The sequence below is a fragment of the Tigriopus californicus genome, chromosome 9 (genome assembly GCF_007210705.1).
Source record: "Tigriopus californicus strain San Diego chromosome 9, Tcal_SD_v2.1, whole genome shotgun sequence".
Lineage (NCBI taxonomy): Eukaryota > Metazoa > Arthropoda > Copepoda > Harpacticoida > Harpacticidae > Tigriopus > Tigriopus californicus.
This window is the reverse complement of record NC_081448.1, coordinates 9,403,092-9,420,869: the sequence shown is the minus strand read 5'-3', so window position 1 is coordinate 9,420,869 and position 17,778 is coordinate 9,403,092. Positions and strand designations below refer to the sequence as shown.

The window sequence follows — 17,778 nt, the reverse complement described above, 5'->3', positions numbered from 1 at the left end:
GCGGAAGGCCAATGGAAGTGAAGTAGCAGGGGGATAGGTCCTCACCAGAACGAATGGAGCATCTGAGTCCCGCATAGATGTTGGATAGCAGGACACAGATTGAACGCAGAACTCCCCAGAGTTGGAGTTTGAGGAATAACCGCGTTCGGTCCACCCTGTCGAATGCTTTGGAGAAATCCACAAAGCATCCGTACACTCTCCTCTTATTGCTGATGTTGGAATGCACAATTTCATAGATGAGAGTTTCTTCCTTGGTGGTTGAGCGGCTTCTCCGGAAACCGAATTGGAATTGGGGAAGGAGATCCCTATCCTCGGCCAATCCGGCGAAGCGGGCAGCTAGTAGGGTGGACATCATCTTCAAGAAGGGGTTCTCCAGGGCGATGGTCCGATGGTTGTCTGTAATGTCCTTGGGTCCTTTCTTATGGATGAAGATGATGGCTGACTCCGTCCACTCTGGTGGGAAGAAAGAAGAATGGAGGGCGAGGCTGAAGAGATCTTGGAGGAGTGGCTGAGCTTGGGTACGGAGAAGTGAAAGCTTGGAAGGGAGAGCCCCTGATGTTGAGGGGGCTTTGCTCTTCATCTTCTTGAAGGCCACGTCCATCTCGGTTCCGTGAAGGGCTGCAAAAGTGGGTGGTGTTCTTCTGGGCAGCCCGGACTCCTCCACTACTGTTTCCGATGTTGCTGCAAACAGTTCTTGACAGTGGAGGAGGAATTTACTCACTGGAATCTCCGAGTTAGTGGCGGGCTTTTTGGCACGTTTGTACAAGCCCGCCATCCGGGACGAGGCCGATGAAGAGAGCAGGTTCTCCACTTCCAACCTTTGTGGGGCTGACTCGGCGCTCCGCAGAGACTTGTGATATGCAATTCTTGATATCGCATATTGCTCCCAAGTCTCCGGTGTTTGGCTCGTTTTGGCATTTCGCAATTTTTGGAGCATTTGACCCCTCAGCTCACGATGGTAGGGGCTGAACCACGGGGTCTTGAGTCCTCCTCCTCCTTTGAATGAGGAGGACTCTTTAAACGCTTGCAAAATGCCTTGGGCCACTGCAGCTGGATTGGTCCAAATCCGGTGTTGATAGATAGCTGCAGGGCCTCAAGTTGAGCCGCGCACTTCTGCAATTGACCACGCACCTCCCATTTCGAGTCCGCCCAGATGATGGAAATTTCTGGGCATCTTGAAGGTGACTGAAATGGGAGGTGATCAGAAACGGCCAGTGGATGGACGAAACTGGCCGTAGATGGAATATTTTCTGATATGAAAATGTGGTCAAGTACAGAGGCGCCCCGGGAGTAGGTGTTGTTGGGACTCCCGGGTCGGAGCGCAGAGTGTTTCTCCATTGGCTCAGGATCTGGGCGAGCTCAGAGAATTCACTCGAGTCAGGACGGATGTTGAAGTCACCACCAATGATGACTCTCTCCGGATTCTTCACCTTCTGAAGGATGGATGTGAGGTCCGAGACGAATCATCATAGTCCGTGGTTGGCTGATAGTAAACGCCAATGATGGTAAAGCCTTGGGCATCCACGGCTATGGTATGAGGAGAGGATGAGAGAAGGGTGGGCTCAAAATTAAAGGTATATAGAGCTCCAACCCACCGCTGGGCCGACCACGCCCAGCGGGCTTCCTGGCATGAACTACGAAGCTCTGTTTGCCAGGAAAACAACTCTCGTATTCTCCTTGGTGACCCACGTCTCGGATAAGAAGGTGAAGGCGTGTCCTTGGATCTTGTTGAGACACCGTCCCCCAGCCACTCGCAGCATGTTCGCCGGTCCATGACAGTTCAGGAAGCAGGCCGACACCGGTTGATTCCCTCCTCTCCGCTTGCTGATCCGCTGTTGCCGCCGATGCTGGTCCTCGCGACTCGAGTTGTTCAATCCGACCTAGAAAAGAGAGATCACTATGGCCATTGAGGGGGGAAAGGAAGGAAGGATGATTGGGAAGAGAAAGAGGGTTGGAGGGCTAAAAGCTCACGTCTTGAAAAGACTTTGGCCGGGGATATGGGCAGAGGAAGGATGGGGAGAGAGGTGCACTGAACCGGGCATATCACAGATTCATGGGGGGCCACTGTTCGAGGGCGTGGCCCCACTCACTGATATCACAATTGGTACTATGTCATCAACTTAAAACCATTAAAGACATTCAAGTCGGAGGGGTAAAAGAGCACGTCCGCCATTCAAGGCGTCATGTGTGATCAAAAGATTGAATTTCATCCGTCTAATGTAAAAGAATATCATAACTCAAAGGAAAAAAAACTTTGTCTAAGCTCAAGTGTCTCAATGTAATTTTATGCCTCTTGAAGAAATCAAATTAGCCCATATTTCTTCGTTTAAAGGTTGCATAGGCAACGGTAAAATAACAAATCATTGGCGTAAGAAGATCAGCTTTTAAGTTAATACTACTTCTTTGGAACTAATGTACAACGGTTCGAAACCACAGTCATTGCAAGGGTCATCCAAATTCTGTTTGTACCGTTACTTGTGAAGTGGATTATTTCTTGGAAGTGCTCTACCTAGAGTATTGGTTACACAAGGGCACGCTAAAAAATACTTGAAGATCATTTCTTAATATGAAGCATTGTCTTCAATCTTTGATTGTTTTAATTTGATTACATCCTGACGCGCATAAACATTTCCTTGACTGGGGTTTGCGTCAAAAAATGGTGTCGCAGCTTCTTACGATTTCACCTTTTCTGGAAGAAATAATATTGCCAAGCAAAGTTAATGTCAGAGGCTGTCAAGTTAAGCTAACTCAAATGCCTTCAAAGTCAAGCAATGAAAGTAAGATTAGTAATAATTTTAAGAATAGGTCCATTGACTAGATTCTGTCGACTGCATTCTATTCCAAGGGGGGTTGAAAAATCCAAAATGAGCCACGATATTGGTATTATATAGGTTAAAAACCGTTCAATTCTAGAAGGTTCGTGCATGTGAAACGACGTAGCTGGTATGGTAGGTCGGAAAACTTTCAAAGTATTTGCACAAAATAATTCGCACACCCTCTCGAAAACTCTTCAAACTTATCTGTCTGTTTGAATGTTTGCGAAGCCCAAATTTCCTGGAGATAGTTCGACGAAATCGTACCTGAGTTTAGTCTCTGAGTTTTGACAGCCAGATACATTTGTTTACGTTTTCTTTAACTACGTAGACGAGCTCGTAGATAAGCTAAAAATGTGTCGCAAGATCTGTACAATTAGTTTACTTGTGTATACTCAAACGATGAGCCCATATAACTATTGGGAGAACATTTCTTGTCTAAATTACCCTTCAAATTCGATGAACAGGCCAATGAAACACATTTTTTTTTCCTCCTGAATCGATCTAAATCAAGTATGTTTCAATCTAAACTGCACGTTTTAAATTGCTACTTTTTCAGCGTGATAAAGTAAGCTCTATGACCTACTAACAAAAGAAAAAACGTGATTCATCTCGCATCAATTCAAGGCCATGTGAGCCGTTCAAACCAACGTAAGGATCAGTTTTGATTTTACAATGTTCGATTCAATAGTATGTTTAGCTTTAAGCTAGCCAGTTCGGATTGGTTGAGAAGCAGGTTCTTTGACCTGAATGCACAACATGCCCAGAGTTAATTTGTATCAATGTCATACCCTTCTGGAAAAGAATCATCGGCAATTTCAAACCATCGTCATAACTTTGCTTTTGTTAAAATGTTGTTGCCACTTACCCAGCCGTACAAAGAACGTATGTTAAGCGCGGCTTGTTTCGCAATGAATCATGCATTCAATGACTGTTTGTACGCCATGCCCTCAATGGTCGAGTGGACTAAAACGGGAGCGACTACAATACCAAAGATCTTGTCTGTCGAATCCCGGGTGGAAAGATCATTTGCCTTGTTTTCTATCAAGCTTGTTTCGAAACCCTGGTCGGAAATTGCAAAAATAGCTTTCTAGTATATTTGTTGAACAAGCATTGTCTCTTCGTTCTATGGTACATTTTCTGTTTTTGAATTGGAGGTGGCGTTCGTTCGGGCAGAGCCACATTTGCAAAAAAATGGGCCGTTTTGGCAGAGCCTGAGTCCGCAAAACTACCCAAACCAGACGTCTGGAAAGAGAACAAGGGGAAGAGAGAGAGAGAGAGAAAGAGAGGAGATCAACGAATCCTGTCTGAAACACAAATGAGCATAGTGATCGACTCTGAACTTTATGGCACTTTATTCACCATATTGGAACATCGTTCTAATTTTATTTTTGGACGAATGGCTTATGAAATATTGAACTAAGACCAGCCATAATGATCTAAAGAGGTAAGAGGCAGTAATATATGGCCTGTCTTGACGAGAATGTTAGGGCAGTCTCGTTTTTGCAAGCAGCATTAGTGACTCGAGCGCACTCGTCTGAGTCCTGGGGATCGTATTTTGCAAGCTGGATTCCGCCTCTCCCAAGAAGCGGGCGGGGGGGAATGGCCCTTGAGTTGCCAAGGGAGCGAGAGCAAAAGCTATTACCCGAACATTTGTGATTTGCAAGGAGAATAGTGGCAAATTTGGTGATCCACCAAGTTGTTGTTGGGCTGTGTGGTTGCAAAACCACATTCAACGTGGGACCGGGCCACAGTTCCGTTTAGACCTAAAGTGTCAATCTTGGATCATTGTTGGAGCCTCTCTAATCAACTCATTGGGATATTGATTGACCTTTTAGTTCGACTAGCATATCTTCAGGTGTTGTTGAAAGAGGTGCATTGTCCGAGACAAATCCCGACACAGACGAGGTAAGGAGTCATTAATGCACAGACCCCTTAAGATTTTTACAACACCTCTTATAAATACGGTACTACTTGGAGCCGCCAAGGAATCTCAATAGAACTCTTTTCCGTTGGTCACTTGGTCACGATAAGGTTGATTTATAATTGCAGGCTTTGCAAGGATTTCCCTCGCCTCAACCCGATCAATATGGTGTCTCTAACGTTGTTGTCTCCCAGTGGCGAAAGCGTTCCAATCCCATTTCCTCGTCCCAAGGCTGCTAAAGACCACGAGGACGATGTCAGCATGCCTCCACCCAAGATGAATATCGTGGTTCCTTATTCGGGCAAGTATGACCGGACAAAGGATTTGGAGGATGTGGTTCACGAACCATTGATTCACGACATTGACGAATTTCTCAAGTCGGTGAGTACATCATGTAGAAAGTAGTAGGGAATTGAACAGGAAACGAAGCAGGCTGTTTGTAGTAGCTACATAGGATTACATGAGTTTTGCGCGTTGTTCTAGAAAAATGTTAAAGGCTGTACCAACATCAGGCCAGATATTGGTCTCAGTGATGAAGAGCTCATGGTTACCACAACGAAGGAGCTCAACGAAATCATGAGGAAAATGCAAATCTCGCCGGCCCGAGCTAAGCGGATTCGATACGAACGACGAATTCTAAGGTACGGTGGTATTCAATGCTATCAAGTGTTTGGCCATTGAACGTATGTTGAACACAAAAAACTTGTTCCACTCTTACAGGGTGGTGGCTTCCAATAAATCTTTGGAGAACGAGCGACATGATCTCAAATCAAGAGTTCATGACCTGAGTCAATCGTTGAATTCGTCGGAAAAGCAAATGGCGGAGTTGGAAGCTCGTCTTCAATCGTTAAAAGACATGGAGAAGCAGAACGATGAGGAGATCATGAACCTCATTCGGGATGAGCCCGGTCTCATTCATGAAGTCAAACCCATGTTTTGCAACTGTGACAGAACAGTCAATTATACCTGCGTGTACTGTTCGTTCGAAGCCTAATTAAGTTCAAAAAGAGGCCTGAAGACAAAAATGACCTTGCTTTTTCCTCGTACTTGTGATTTGTATGATTCTGATTTTGTGTTCCTTCCAAAAAGCCGAATAGATTGGTGATAAAGTAGTACACGAATTGAATGCTTTGCTTATCTCATACATTATTTTCCTCTGATAACGACTAAAAATGTCGCTAGATTTCATCATCCTTTGGGAACAGGGAATAAACATTTCATGAGTTATGAAAAATTGATTACATTAGACCAGGAATGTCGAAGTGGTTCGGTGTAAATGTATAATGTTAGCAATGGAATGCGAAACGTTGAAAAGAACGATTTATTGCAATAGAAAAATAGACATTGGAATATGTCTCTCCAAAAAGTTTCCATGACAACGTCAGATTTTGGGTGTGTGTGTGTGTGTGTGTGTGTGTGTGTGTGTGTGGTCTTTCTTGTTCATTTCATGCTTTCCAGAGATCTGAACAAGTACTGCTTGGACATTTCATGATCCACATCTTTGTTACACACAGCGTAACATTGAACCAGGAACATGTTGGCGTCGTCTTTCAAGTGCGGATTTTCCCGCACAATCTGAATGATCTTTTGATCCAACTTCTGTTCCTCTTCATTAAGGGCTTGAAATCTCTTTTCCATATCCTCCAGAGTTTCCAAGGCTTTCCTTTTGGCGGACGAGTAGCTTTTCAAATCATTCTCCATTGTGTCTTGGTGGTGTCGCCTTTTCACTCGAAACACGGTGGCATAACACCTGGAAGTAGCAGAACGATCAACAATTAGTCTGCAAAGTTCCAAACATACTTTACCTAAAGGATTTACGACCCAAACTAACCGATTCTTGAGTAACCTCCGCCGCTTTTTGAGTCTCCTCTGCTCCTCTTTTGGAACATTGAGTCGACGGAGGAATGTATTTAAGCTTTGAAGGTCCAACGATACCAGCTTGTCATCGGTTAGATTGGCCACTTTTTCATCAGCTTGCAAGTGATGGCTGGGAACCGATGGCTCATTCGCATTGAAAGCCTCGGAGGGCGATTCTGATTGCACTGAAGGGGATTTCGGGGACAGATCCTCCCGACTTGACAAAAGACTCGAGGTTCGTCGACCACTCAGCTGAACACTGTGACCTTCGCCACCATTTGGTGAAGAAGGCACCCGAGAAGGAAGGGATGGTGAGAGAGATCTTCTTCCAGGACTCGGAGCCCGTGGTACACTGGCAGTGGCCGCATGAAGAGAAGGAACAGGGGGAAGAGGAGCTTGCGATGGGGATTGGGATTGTGCGCGGGGTTGTGAAAGACACCGTTGTGATAGGTCATATGGTGGTGGTGGTGGTGGCGGTGGTGGCGGCGGTGTTGCCGTTGGATGATGATGTTGATGATGATGACGATGGGGATGGTGATGATGATGATGATGATGATGATGCGGCAGTGGAGGGCGATGCTCATACTGATAGTGCTGATACTGGCAAGGGGATGAATGCTCGTCGTCTGCCTCCTGTCTTTGAGGCCTGATTTGATCATGGGGAGTCAGTATCACCGGCCTCGAACGATCTAATGCAATATCTTTGTAGTAGTCCAACTCTGAGGAGGAGGGAAAATGCCCATGAGCGTGTCTTTGTGCATTGTGATAGCTGGTTCCCTCTCCGTCAGGATCCTGAACGTGTGAGCAATCATTGGACTTCAACTCCTCCACGTTCTTGACTCGCAACATGTGCATAACCATGGCACATCTAACGCTTAGTCGTTTTCATATCACAATATTTCACACAAAGGTTCTTCTTATCATGCGACACCCCCAACTTTGTCGCCGACCAAATCGCAACTATTTTCAGCAAAAAGTTTCAGTGTGTTCTCTCCCCTTGCAATTTCAGGTCGAGAACAGTTCTAGTCACATTTTGGCATATCGACGGCGGCCCGAATGCGGACTACTCAACCACTTGACATGCCCATGTACATAATAATGTTCCGGATCATACAAGCTGCACGAACAAAACATAATCATGTCTTGCATTCACGATCCGTGCATGGGTTTCATCCCAAAAGTCACACACCTCGATCTAAATCAAGTTCCGGCGACAATGCCACATCAGTCTGGTCCATGTTCGAGTGGTCCTTTCCGAGACAGACCGAGGACGAGAGACGAGCGCCCAAATTCGCAAATCGCCAGGTTTTTCGCAGTGCTCTCAAGCTTGCGCGTCTGCGAAAAACACCAAGCGCTGCACTTTGTACACTCAGCAGAATCCCATCATCTGCCAGCCTTTCTTTCATAGCCTTGCAGCTGCAAGAAGGCAATACAGAGCAGCCACCGCTGCCACCACCTCACAAGGAAGACCTCATTTGGCAAAGTTTTTTTTTTGCACGAATCAAGTTTTGCCAAGTAGGGCCAGCTTTTCTACTCACCGCTTACACGAAGAGCTTCGTTGGGACGATTCCATCCATGCTTCAGTGGCAGTAGCTTGTCTGGCCATAGATGAGCATGGTCAAGCTCCATTCTCTTTCATTGAAAACGCATTGAAAGATGCACTTGAAATTTCATACGGAAAAGATAAATCTGCAGTGAATTGAGATGTAATCATCCAGTTCAATATTGATCGGTCCACTCATGTGCGGATTGTGGAGTGCGGTTAGCCTACGCTCATCTGGGAGGCAGCCATTTGGAGTCCGTTCCAAAGTTAATTCCGTCGTTGAGCTGGTGCAAACCTTAGAAATAAGCTTATCTTTTGACAAAATGCAACCTGCCTGAATGCAGTGCCCGAGTCAGCGGTTTATTTCGCCGCGTAGTAACAGACGTTCAGTGTGGGAATCAGCCAACCAATTAAAACGTCAACCCTCCCTCCTTCCCTTCATGGTTCCAAACACTACGAAATAACTTTTGTCGATGGTCGAGCACATTTTGAACATGGCCTCCAAAGGTGAACGACCTTTGCGAATTGCTGACATCGATCCAGACAACTTCAGACCGAGTATTTTTCTCTGGCCTGTCGCATGTGCAATTTTCTAGACACAACGTCATTTCTCGAGGGCAACGGATTGATTGAGAAAGCCAGGCGCACAAAAAAGAGAGCAACCATGGAACACGATGTAAGGAGGGGAAAATGCAATTGCCAGATCCGTATCTAGCAGCCCACAAAATGAAGCAAAGGAGGATAAATGTTGAAAAATGGTGGGTAAAACAGAGGCAACAAACACTCTTGGCGGTAAAGGCAAATCTATATACATGGGAAGGAAAATATTGTGTATGGGCAAACATTTATGGAATTATTAGCACTCGTAAATATGAGGTTAGGGTTCATTAACGTGTCGAACGGTCCTGGCATAAAAATCATGCTTCAATTTTATGTACCAGGGTTATCGAAAAAATCGCCGGGGTCTACATAGAATGAATTTGCAAATTTGTAAGGAAACTTGGCTCTTAGAAAATACATGAAATGAAAAAAGGTAATCATGGTTAATAAGAAGTATGTTAGATTTCGTCAGACATAGAAATCGTCTATCCAAGGACTTACCCACCGACTCTTTAAGTGATGTATTGATGATCCAAAATGAATTGGCCGCTTTTAAAACATCGTATTACATCGTCCAAAATTGGAATCCCGTATTATGTTTGTTTTTAAGTGGACGCTTATGTGTCAAAAAACATTTATGAACATCGCTTGAATCGCCAAGCAGGTACGAAATTTGATCATAGCAAGAAAATTCAGTTACATTTTTGGTCAAACCTAACCTTTTACGTTACCTTGGAAACGGCTAGTCCTTTTGACCTTCCTAGCTTTCTGGCAATCCTGATTTTGAAAATTTATTTGATCCCATCACTACAGGTCACACTCATCACTAGACTTCAAGTTTTTTTTTCTTTCCAAAAATACTAAACCGAATCGAAAAATAACCTAAAAATGGATGATAGTAATTGGTATTGAAAATGTGTTTGGGTACTGAGGGTTGGCGGGTATAATCTCGCCCGGCCAGCGAAGCCAGCCATCAACAACAACAACCTTATGCTATTTCCAATCTGCAGTGTTATGTCCGTATCAGCTTAGTTCTCCATCTGTGGGCTTGGTTAGCGTCTAAATGTCTCCAATAGACAGGTTGGGGATGAGCATCAAACCGGAGTGCTCTCACATCCATGTAACAACTGCAACACGTCTTTTCCCATACAAAGGTGACTTCCAAAGGCAAGATTCAAACCCTGGCCCCTGTGAAACTATGTCGTCCTCTAGTGAGTACATTAAACCACTCAACTATCACAGATCTTTAACTTGAAAGATTATGTCTTCTGTTTTTTTTCTGAGCATACTATTCTTGGTTACTGAAATATACTTTTATTTAGGAAGCATGGATTTTATTTGGTTTGTAAGGCGAATGGCTCGGAGAGCAAAACCATACAAATATTGATGATTATGATGCTTTATTTATTTATTTTTTTGTGCGGACTTCCTTACCGCTACCGGGATTGGAATCCCAGCAGTTCAAGACGAGAAGATTATTCATTTTACTTGACTTTTATTTATATATATTATTTGATCGACCAACGAATTGGAGTTGGGTGATCTGGCTGATCCTTGAATATAAGGTTGATCCGGAATTTTAGTCAAAAACTTGTCCAAGTCTGACTTAAATCTTGCTACTGGATCAACCCCTACATAAACCCTACGAATATTTGAGGGCAGCAAATTGAACAATGAAGGAGCCCGAGAAAGAAGAGAGTTGGACTTCATTGTTTTAACTAGCCTGGATTCTCGAGGGCTTGAAGGTGCTCTCAAAACGCACATTAAGCCTCTACGGTCACTACAATTGACCCTAAATCCAGGGTTGGGACAAAGCTCATGAATGCTTTTGAAAACGTACAATATCAGATACCTTTCGTACCTTCTCTGAGTACTGTACAATCCCAACCGTTCTAACCTCTCCCAATACGAGAGCTCTCTCATATCTTCAATGTTCCTAGTAAAACATCTTTGGACCTGCTCGAGCTTTTGCAAACCTGCTGAACTAATTGGAGCCCAAATGGGAGAGGCATATTCAAGATGCGGCTGAACAATCGACTTGTACAGAGTTAGCATCGTGACACTATCTCTGGACTTAAACGTGCGATATATCCAACCACATGTTTGAAAAGCCTTACCAACTTTCAATTGGATATGCTCATCAAACTTTCCTTTATCTTGGAGGACTACACCTAAATCCTTCATGGATGAGACCTGCTCAATGTCCATACCGTCATCATCTAATAGTGGAGTGTCTAATGGCGTCGACCCAAAGGCCATTGAGCGGAATTTCATTCCATTCAGTGCCATGTTACTCGCAGCAACCCAGGAATAAATTTGGTTTAGGACCTTTGCAAGACAACCGGAATCCTGACCATTCCTACCAACTACCAATTTTGTATCATCAGCATAGGAAGAGATACTGACATTACTACTACCTAGCTTCTGAAGCGGAGCAATGAAGATAATGAAAAGGAGAGGACCCAAAATGTATGAGTTGTTGAAACAATAAATAATCTTTATTGCATTGTTGATGCGGCCTATCACCCTATAGAACCATCAGTAGGAGTAATGGGATCAAATGATTATCAAAATTAAATGAATAAATGAAGGGTACAAGAAAGCTTGGAAAATAAAGGCAATCACTATTGCCTATATTTGCCTATATTTCCAAGTAATGAGTTATTATCAATCAAAAAGATTGCCTTAGTTTGATGTGAGAATAATCAGGGTAGTATTTTAAGGCTAACTATCGGTTTCCCGAAGTGCCATTACTAATGTATTATCATTGGAAAGAAAACAATTCTAGTAATATTCTTCTGTGATTATTTATTTGATGGTATCAATAATCCTGCTCTTTTTGAATTTTTAATGTTGCTGAATGTCTCATTCAAATTTACCATTATTTCTTATTTGATAATTTGTTCAGGATAGAGCTTGCAGAGTTAGAAAACAGCACTGTTATCTCATTAACATCAATTGTTGTCTAGGGTTGTTAATTCTCTTTCTTTACAACCACGCAATAACAAACATTATCAGAGGGTTTACTAAACCTGTCTTTCCTTTTTTGCCACGAGATGTCTCATTATGAAACAAGCAGTCCCTATTAAAGAAAATTGGCAATTGTGACCTTTGATCCAAAGAGAACAACAAACTAGCCTTTTTCGATAATTCTCAAAACTCAAAGCTGACGTTTCGACAAGCTCTGGCAGGTTCGTTTATTTGCAGGCACACGTGTCAGTGATGCAAGTTTGGGGCTTCAAGCACGTTTTTTGAGAAGCTGACCCTTTGTTCCACATTGCTATATGAGGAAAGGTCAACTTCGTTAAAATCAGTTTGAAACGCCAATTTTGCATCACTGGCATTGGCAGGCAGTTTGCTTGCTGGTACCAGCGCTTGCCTACATGTACGAATAGAGGTGGATCTGGGATCAAGGATGTGAAAATAGTTAGTTGTTGAGAAAGATAGGAGATTTGAGGAATCTATCCAAACTAAACCGTAAAGAGACTAACGCTCTTCCAGCACACGGATGGATTGACCGATTTTTCAAGTCAAGAGACCTATTTTCCATAAAACCCCTATGAAAATTGTAAGAGAACACCACGCCCGTAATGAGCTAGATCGAGCTACTCAGTACATACCTTTAACGAAGGATCCCTCACAATCTTGCAATAAAGTATTCAATTGTAATCTGTATGTCAATCATTAGTGGCCCTGTTCCCTTTTTCCATATTCTTATACAAAAAAGCTGCTTAGCGCCGATAAGTCCTTTTTTAATTTGACCCAATTTTTGACCTCATTTAGTAACCAGTCTGAATAACGCAGAGACGAGACTCCAATACTCATTGATAGGCTCCAGTCGACTCGAAGTTGGACCATAGAGAGTAAGGAGTATGCTTTGAAGGCGTGGGGTAAACGAGCTAAGGATATATTTTCTTTGTAAAATGGTAACCAACTCAATTTTTAATCATACATGAGAGAGAACCTCCATTACAATGTTTCAAAAGTACATGAAGTTATTGAAGTTCTTGTGATTGTAAAACATTGGAGGTGAGACTTGTTTCGGAAGAATGAAGCAGCTTTAATTTAACCTTTTATTTATCCCAGTAAAAAGTATGTCTGGACTTGAGCAGACTGCTCGCCCAATTTGGTAAAAAGCGTACCTTTCCAAGCAAAAGCTAATACAGTAGAGTTCTGGAGAGAAAAATGTCATTCTCTCAAAACTATAGATATTTTGTTTTTTTCAAATATTAGTACCCAATGTCAAACAAACGAGATAAATAGGATGTTTGTTAAACAACCAAAAGTTAGATGATGAAGCTGAACAAACTGCTGAACAAAGCTAGGACCAAAAGAACGGCTCAATCTGCCGCTCACTTTATTTTGCATAACAATTAATAGTGTTACTTGTCCTTAAGAGTTGAGATCTTATAAATTACGAAAAAAAGTAGTACATAGTATTTTTGATGTCCAGCGCTTTTTGGCAACCTTAGTTGCTTTTTTTATGTGGAATGAAATGAAAAATCATCCCAATGAAGAGTCAATTGCGTATCCTGACCAAATGACAACTGAAACGATCTTGGGATGTCATTTTTCTCTCTAGACCTCTATGAAATGCCAACACCTAACCTCACCCAGCATAATAAACAGACGGCAAGAAGAAAGGTCAATTTTGCCAAGGTAGAGCTGCCATTTTTTGCGCTATTACGTCAATTTACGCTTTTTACCCGACAACTGTTCAAAAAATAGATTGTCTCTTGAAGTGTATTCCTGGAAATGTTTGCGCCTTGAATGATGAATAAGCCAGACAAAGTGAGAGGAAATTTATGTGAGCAAAACCATCCTGACTCAAAATTTGGACGTGTTTCAGTTTTAAGGGGGTTCTTACGTGAGTAAGTCTGCTCAAATTCAACCACTAAAAGCACTGTTTTGGGACACTTTTCCTCAAAAACTAAGAAATGAGGTTTTGATGTCGTTTTGCACACATCACAGCCCCAGGGTAGTGGAATAAAATCTCAATCAGCATTTTTACAATTATTTTCTAGTAACGCTAATGAGTTGAAATAATCGAAAATTTGTCCTACCATGATCACGTAAGTTACTCTCATCCAAACAAACAAATGTACTTCTCATTGCCAAACTTTTATGCTAGTCTAACTCAACACTTAATTATAATCAGGGTGGGCAATTTGGGAAATCAGCTTGACTTGTGGACAAAAGTGGACAAAAGTGGACAAAATTGTCCAAAAGTGCACAAAAGTGGACAAAAGCGGGCACAAGGTGTTTAAAAGTAAGTACAATTGCCCAAAGGTGGTTAGACAAACAATAACTTACATTAAGTAATAACCAACGTAGTTTGTAGAAAATTTGTAGAAAATCTAATTGGTTCTTGGAAGGGGTCAAGCGGACAAGCGGTGAAGCGGATAAGCCACGAAAATAGCAGCTAATATGAGCATTAATGCATTTTGAATGTTAAGAAGTTGAAGCCAAGCTACAATCAAGGCATTTGCTAAATGGGCAATTTCTACTGAAATAAAGTTATGAATTTTGCAATGGCTTGGCACCTGCCTATCAAAAGTTCAAAGATACTTTTTGATGAATCATACATCTATCATTTAGGCTTTATTCTTCTCTGTTAGAATGAAATGTTACTCCTCATCATCTGACATCCATCAAACACATCTTTATATGCCAAAAAATCTTACCGTAGCAATACTTTTTGCAACTTGCTTATGAAAAAAACTCAAATGTGAAAAATATATCGTTTTTAAATTTTAGCAATTTAACAAAAGGTTCAATTTCTAGTATTAACTCTTTTTGAGGCGAAATCCCAAAAGCCTTATCGTTTTAAACAAAATTATTCCTACAAAAGATACATCACAATTTGAATAATGAAAAATAACTAATTGTAGTATAATACTAAGCTACTCAGTTCTTGAACGTTTTTCGCCAACCACACATTGTTAGAGGGAGGCTTTGGTACCTGTTTACTGTCTATGGTGAGATAAAAAGTTTAAAGAAGGCCTTTAAGAAATCTGCTTTTGATTATATTAGAGGTATATGCCAAAGGTTCTACAGACTTATTTTGCTTTCGGCACCATCAATAAGCTATTTCTAAAATGAAATATCAAATTCAAGTAAATTTCTTGAAAGATTTGTTTTTTTACAGTTTTTCATTATAAGACACTTTTGGACAGTTTTATCCACTTGTGGACACCCTTATTCTGGGGTGCTTTTGAACTCATTTGGACAGGGGTGGACAGGGGGTGACAAGAGTGTCCAATAATAAAATGCCCACCCTGATTGTATTGCATGCTCATGATTATTCAAGAAAGCTTGTATACTAAAACATATTGAGAATCTTCTCATCAATAAAAATATCTTACAACAAAAGGCATAACATGGGTTCAGAATTCAGATCTGACTTCATAAATAGATAAAACTATTTCAATTGCACGGTCTTTCTTCATCTAATTGAGTCACCGTTTATGTCACGAACACGCTAGATGGCTCTTTGTAAGAGGAAGCTCTATTTTTCATAGTGTTTTAGACTAAGTAACGCTCTAGTATACTACTCATATGGTGCGCTAGTATACCCTACGCACCCAATAAATAAGGTAGTGTCTAAAGATCAAAGTATCAATGTGGCAACAAAGCAAAACATGTTCTTTATTTTTACCATTGTTTCCTCCGTGGGTTTTTATACCTTATTGCGTGAATCTGTGACAAGTCAGAGTTTGATAAGTAAATATGAATCAATAGTTTAGCCCTATTTGGAATATGCGTCCCCATTTGGGCCTCAGGTGAACTAATCAGGATAGAAAGATGCAATGGAGATTCATGCGAAATATCGCGACTGCAATTGTTAGGGAAGCCCACAGACCCTGAGGATGTAGTTAAACATCATCCAATGAAAATACAAACAAAATCTTATCAGTTGCTTGTTAGGTGTCTTCACGACCATTGCTCCAATCTAAGAGTTCAACACACTCGGAGCGACAAAAGAGTCTACTTCGTAGTTGTTAATTGAACCATTCGGCAACAAGTGAGTTCGTTGGAAAACATACCCTTGAAGAGCCTTCAGGCTTTTTCCTTTCCATACGGAGACCCTGTCCTTTAAGACCTTGCGAAGACGCCTCTCCGACAATTTTACGTTTGAAATGAACTATTTTTGTGGACTTTGATTACCCCAAATAAACATTATACAAAAGGACCTCTAGAAACGTTCATTTATAATCATTAATGAACGTAAATGTTGTATCATTTCACTCGAATTATTGACTTTAAATGATGGACAAGTGTTTGATATAAATCATCAAGTGATAAAAATGCCAGATTTGTCACATATAACTAGTTGATGAATCAGATATTATATGAATTAGAGTTGAAATAAGAATTGCGAATTATTCAGCTTAAAGCTGGATAAGATTTTGTTCCAGAGCGTTAAGGAAGTCCCTCCCCCCCAAAAAATAAAAAATAAAAATACATAAATCTGTTAACTGCTCGTCGGTTCAAGTCCATTTTAGCCAAAGAATTTGCATCGATCAGGAAAAAGATCCCGTTTATGTTGGATTTTAATATTCTCACTCAGAAGTCATAAGGACCCAAACCTTGACTTTGATGAAAGGTCTCATCCTTATCCGGCATTCAAGACAATGCCATACACGAGATTATATCATTTAAACCGTTTGATACTGTTTTCTAGAGCAAATAAAAAAACGAGATAAGGCCTCACTCATTCATTAAATCAACTGATTTTCCACGACCATACCTAGTTAAACACCATACGTCTCCATTGCCATATTTTCTAACCCACAGGGCGACCACGAATTGGAGGGACAACTTTAACTTCATATATCATCAACACTAAGGATCTTACAGAATTGTTTGAACTTCAAATTTGGTAAGAAAACAAAGATGTTTGAAAAAGCTTTTTGGTACATTCTGAATAACCTCTCCTGACTCTCACACAGCATCAAGGGTGCCATTAACTGAATGGCAAGATGGATGGATGATGTCAGGTTCGAGGTTGGCCTAATCAGCCTCTAACGCTTATTTGAGAGGACTGATACTGGAGGACGATTTGACCCCAACCTTCCACTCAAGAATGGGCTCAATGGAAAAGTCCATGACGTTGAGGTCTGGAGAGGAAGGGTGCCAAAAATGTTTCCCCTTAGCCGGGTGGATTGGGGACCTTTTGGTGATCTTTTGACCTTTACACACTCGGGTATGAAGATGAAGGGGGGCGGTTTGAGGCCATTGGATGTCACATCAGACCACACCATGACCAGATCATATGAAAATGCCTCCAAGATTTCATCCAATTGCAAAGCACCTTTTCTGTTTGCTCATTTTGAAGCTGTTCCAACTCTTCGCAAGTTTTCCGGATGATAAAGTTTGATTACTACTTCTTTTAGATCCATGTTCTGGAACTGATTTTGATCACACATAATTACACTTGTACTAAAAAGGCGTTTAACAGATGTTCGAGTAATCCGAAACCAGTCATATATAATGGTGGAGACTTTAAACATTCAAATTAGGCATAAAATAAAATACTGTCCCGCTTTATCCTGGTCGCCCTGTATTTTTCTTTGCACAAAAAGTGTTTGTTGTTACACCGACGGTTCCAAACAAATACATTTGTCTTCGTACAAGTGAATTTGTATGAATTTGTCTATTGATTATTGTTTGGGACCACCCAAGACATTTTGCAATGTATAAAGGGTATTAGCTGATGAGAGAAAAAAATCAAGTAGAAAAAAGAAGCAAGAGGGAAAAAAGGCTCTAATTGTGATTGATGCCATTCTATTGTCTTAAAATCTAGAGATTCACCATCATATAACTATCGATTGAATAAGAAGTATCCAATTCACTTCAAGCTGATAATACCCTGTCAATTGTTTGACCTGCTTCCATTGAAGCATTGAGGAGCCTTACTCTTTGACCTCAGTGCTGCTTTCGATATCCTTGATCCCATCTTATTAATGGGAAAGCTCTCCAAATATGGAGCTGACAGATCTGGAGCAAACCTAATCCGATCGTTCTTGGGCAGAATACAA

General features: G+C 41.5%; 2 protein-coding genes across 3 annotated transcripts; one reads left to right on the top strand and one right to left on the bottom strand.

The window, feature by feature from the left end:
• Nucleotides 1–4,120: 4,120 nt before the first annotated feature.
• On the top strand, nt 4,121–5,868 carry LOC131887408 (uncharacterized). 2 transcript variants are annotated; one of them, XM_059236008.1, is made up of 4 exons: nt 4,121–4,260; nt 4,866–5,118; nt 5,221–5,378; nt 5,458–5,868. In XM_059236008.1, the coding sequence occupies exons 2-4, from the start codon at nt 4,903–4,905 to the stop codon at nt 5,729–5,731; spliced, it is 648 nt and encodes a 215-aa protein (XP_059091991.1). In that variant the 5' UTR covers nt 4,121–4,260; nt 4,866–4,902; the 3' UTR covers nt 5,732–5,868. The 2 variants fall into 2 exon arrangements, with proteins under 2 accessions (XP_059091991.1, XP_059091990.1); XM_059236007.1 differs by lacking the exon at nt 4,121–4,260 and adding an exon at nt 4,409–4,721.
• A 176-nt stretch (nt 5,869–6,044) lies between these two features.
• LOC131887403 (neural retina-specific leucine zipper protein-like) lies at nt 6,045–7,601 on the bottom strand. Its single transcript, XM_059236000.1, has 2 exons — nt 6,569–7,601; nt 6,045–6,487 (listed from the first exon to the last, which is right to left on the bottom strand). Exons 1-2 carry the CDS (start codon nt 7,453–7,455, stop codon nt 6,178–6,180), a joined length of 1,197 nt encoding a protein of 398 aa, XP_059091983.1. The 5' UTR covers nt 7,456–7,601; the 3' UTR covers nt 6,045–6,177.
• Nucleotides 7,602–17,778: the final 10,177 nt, after the last annotated feature.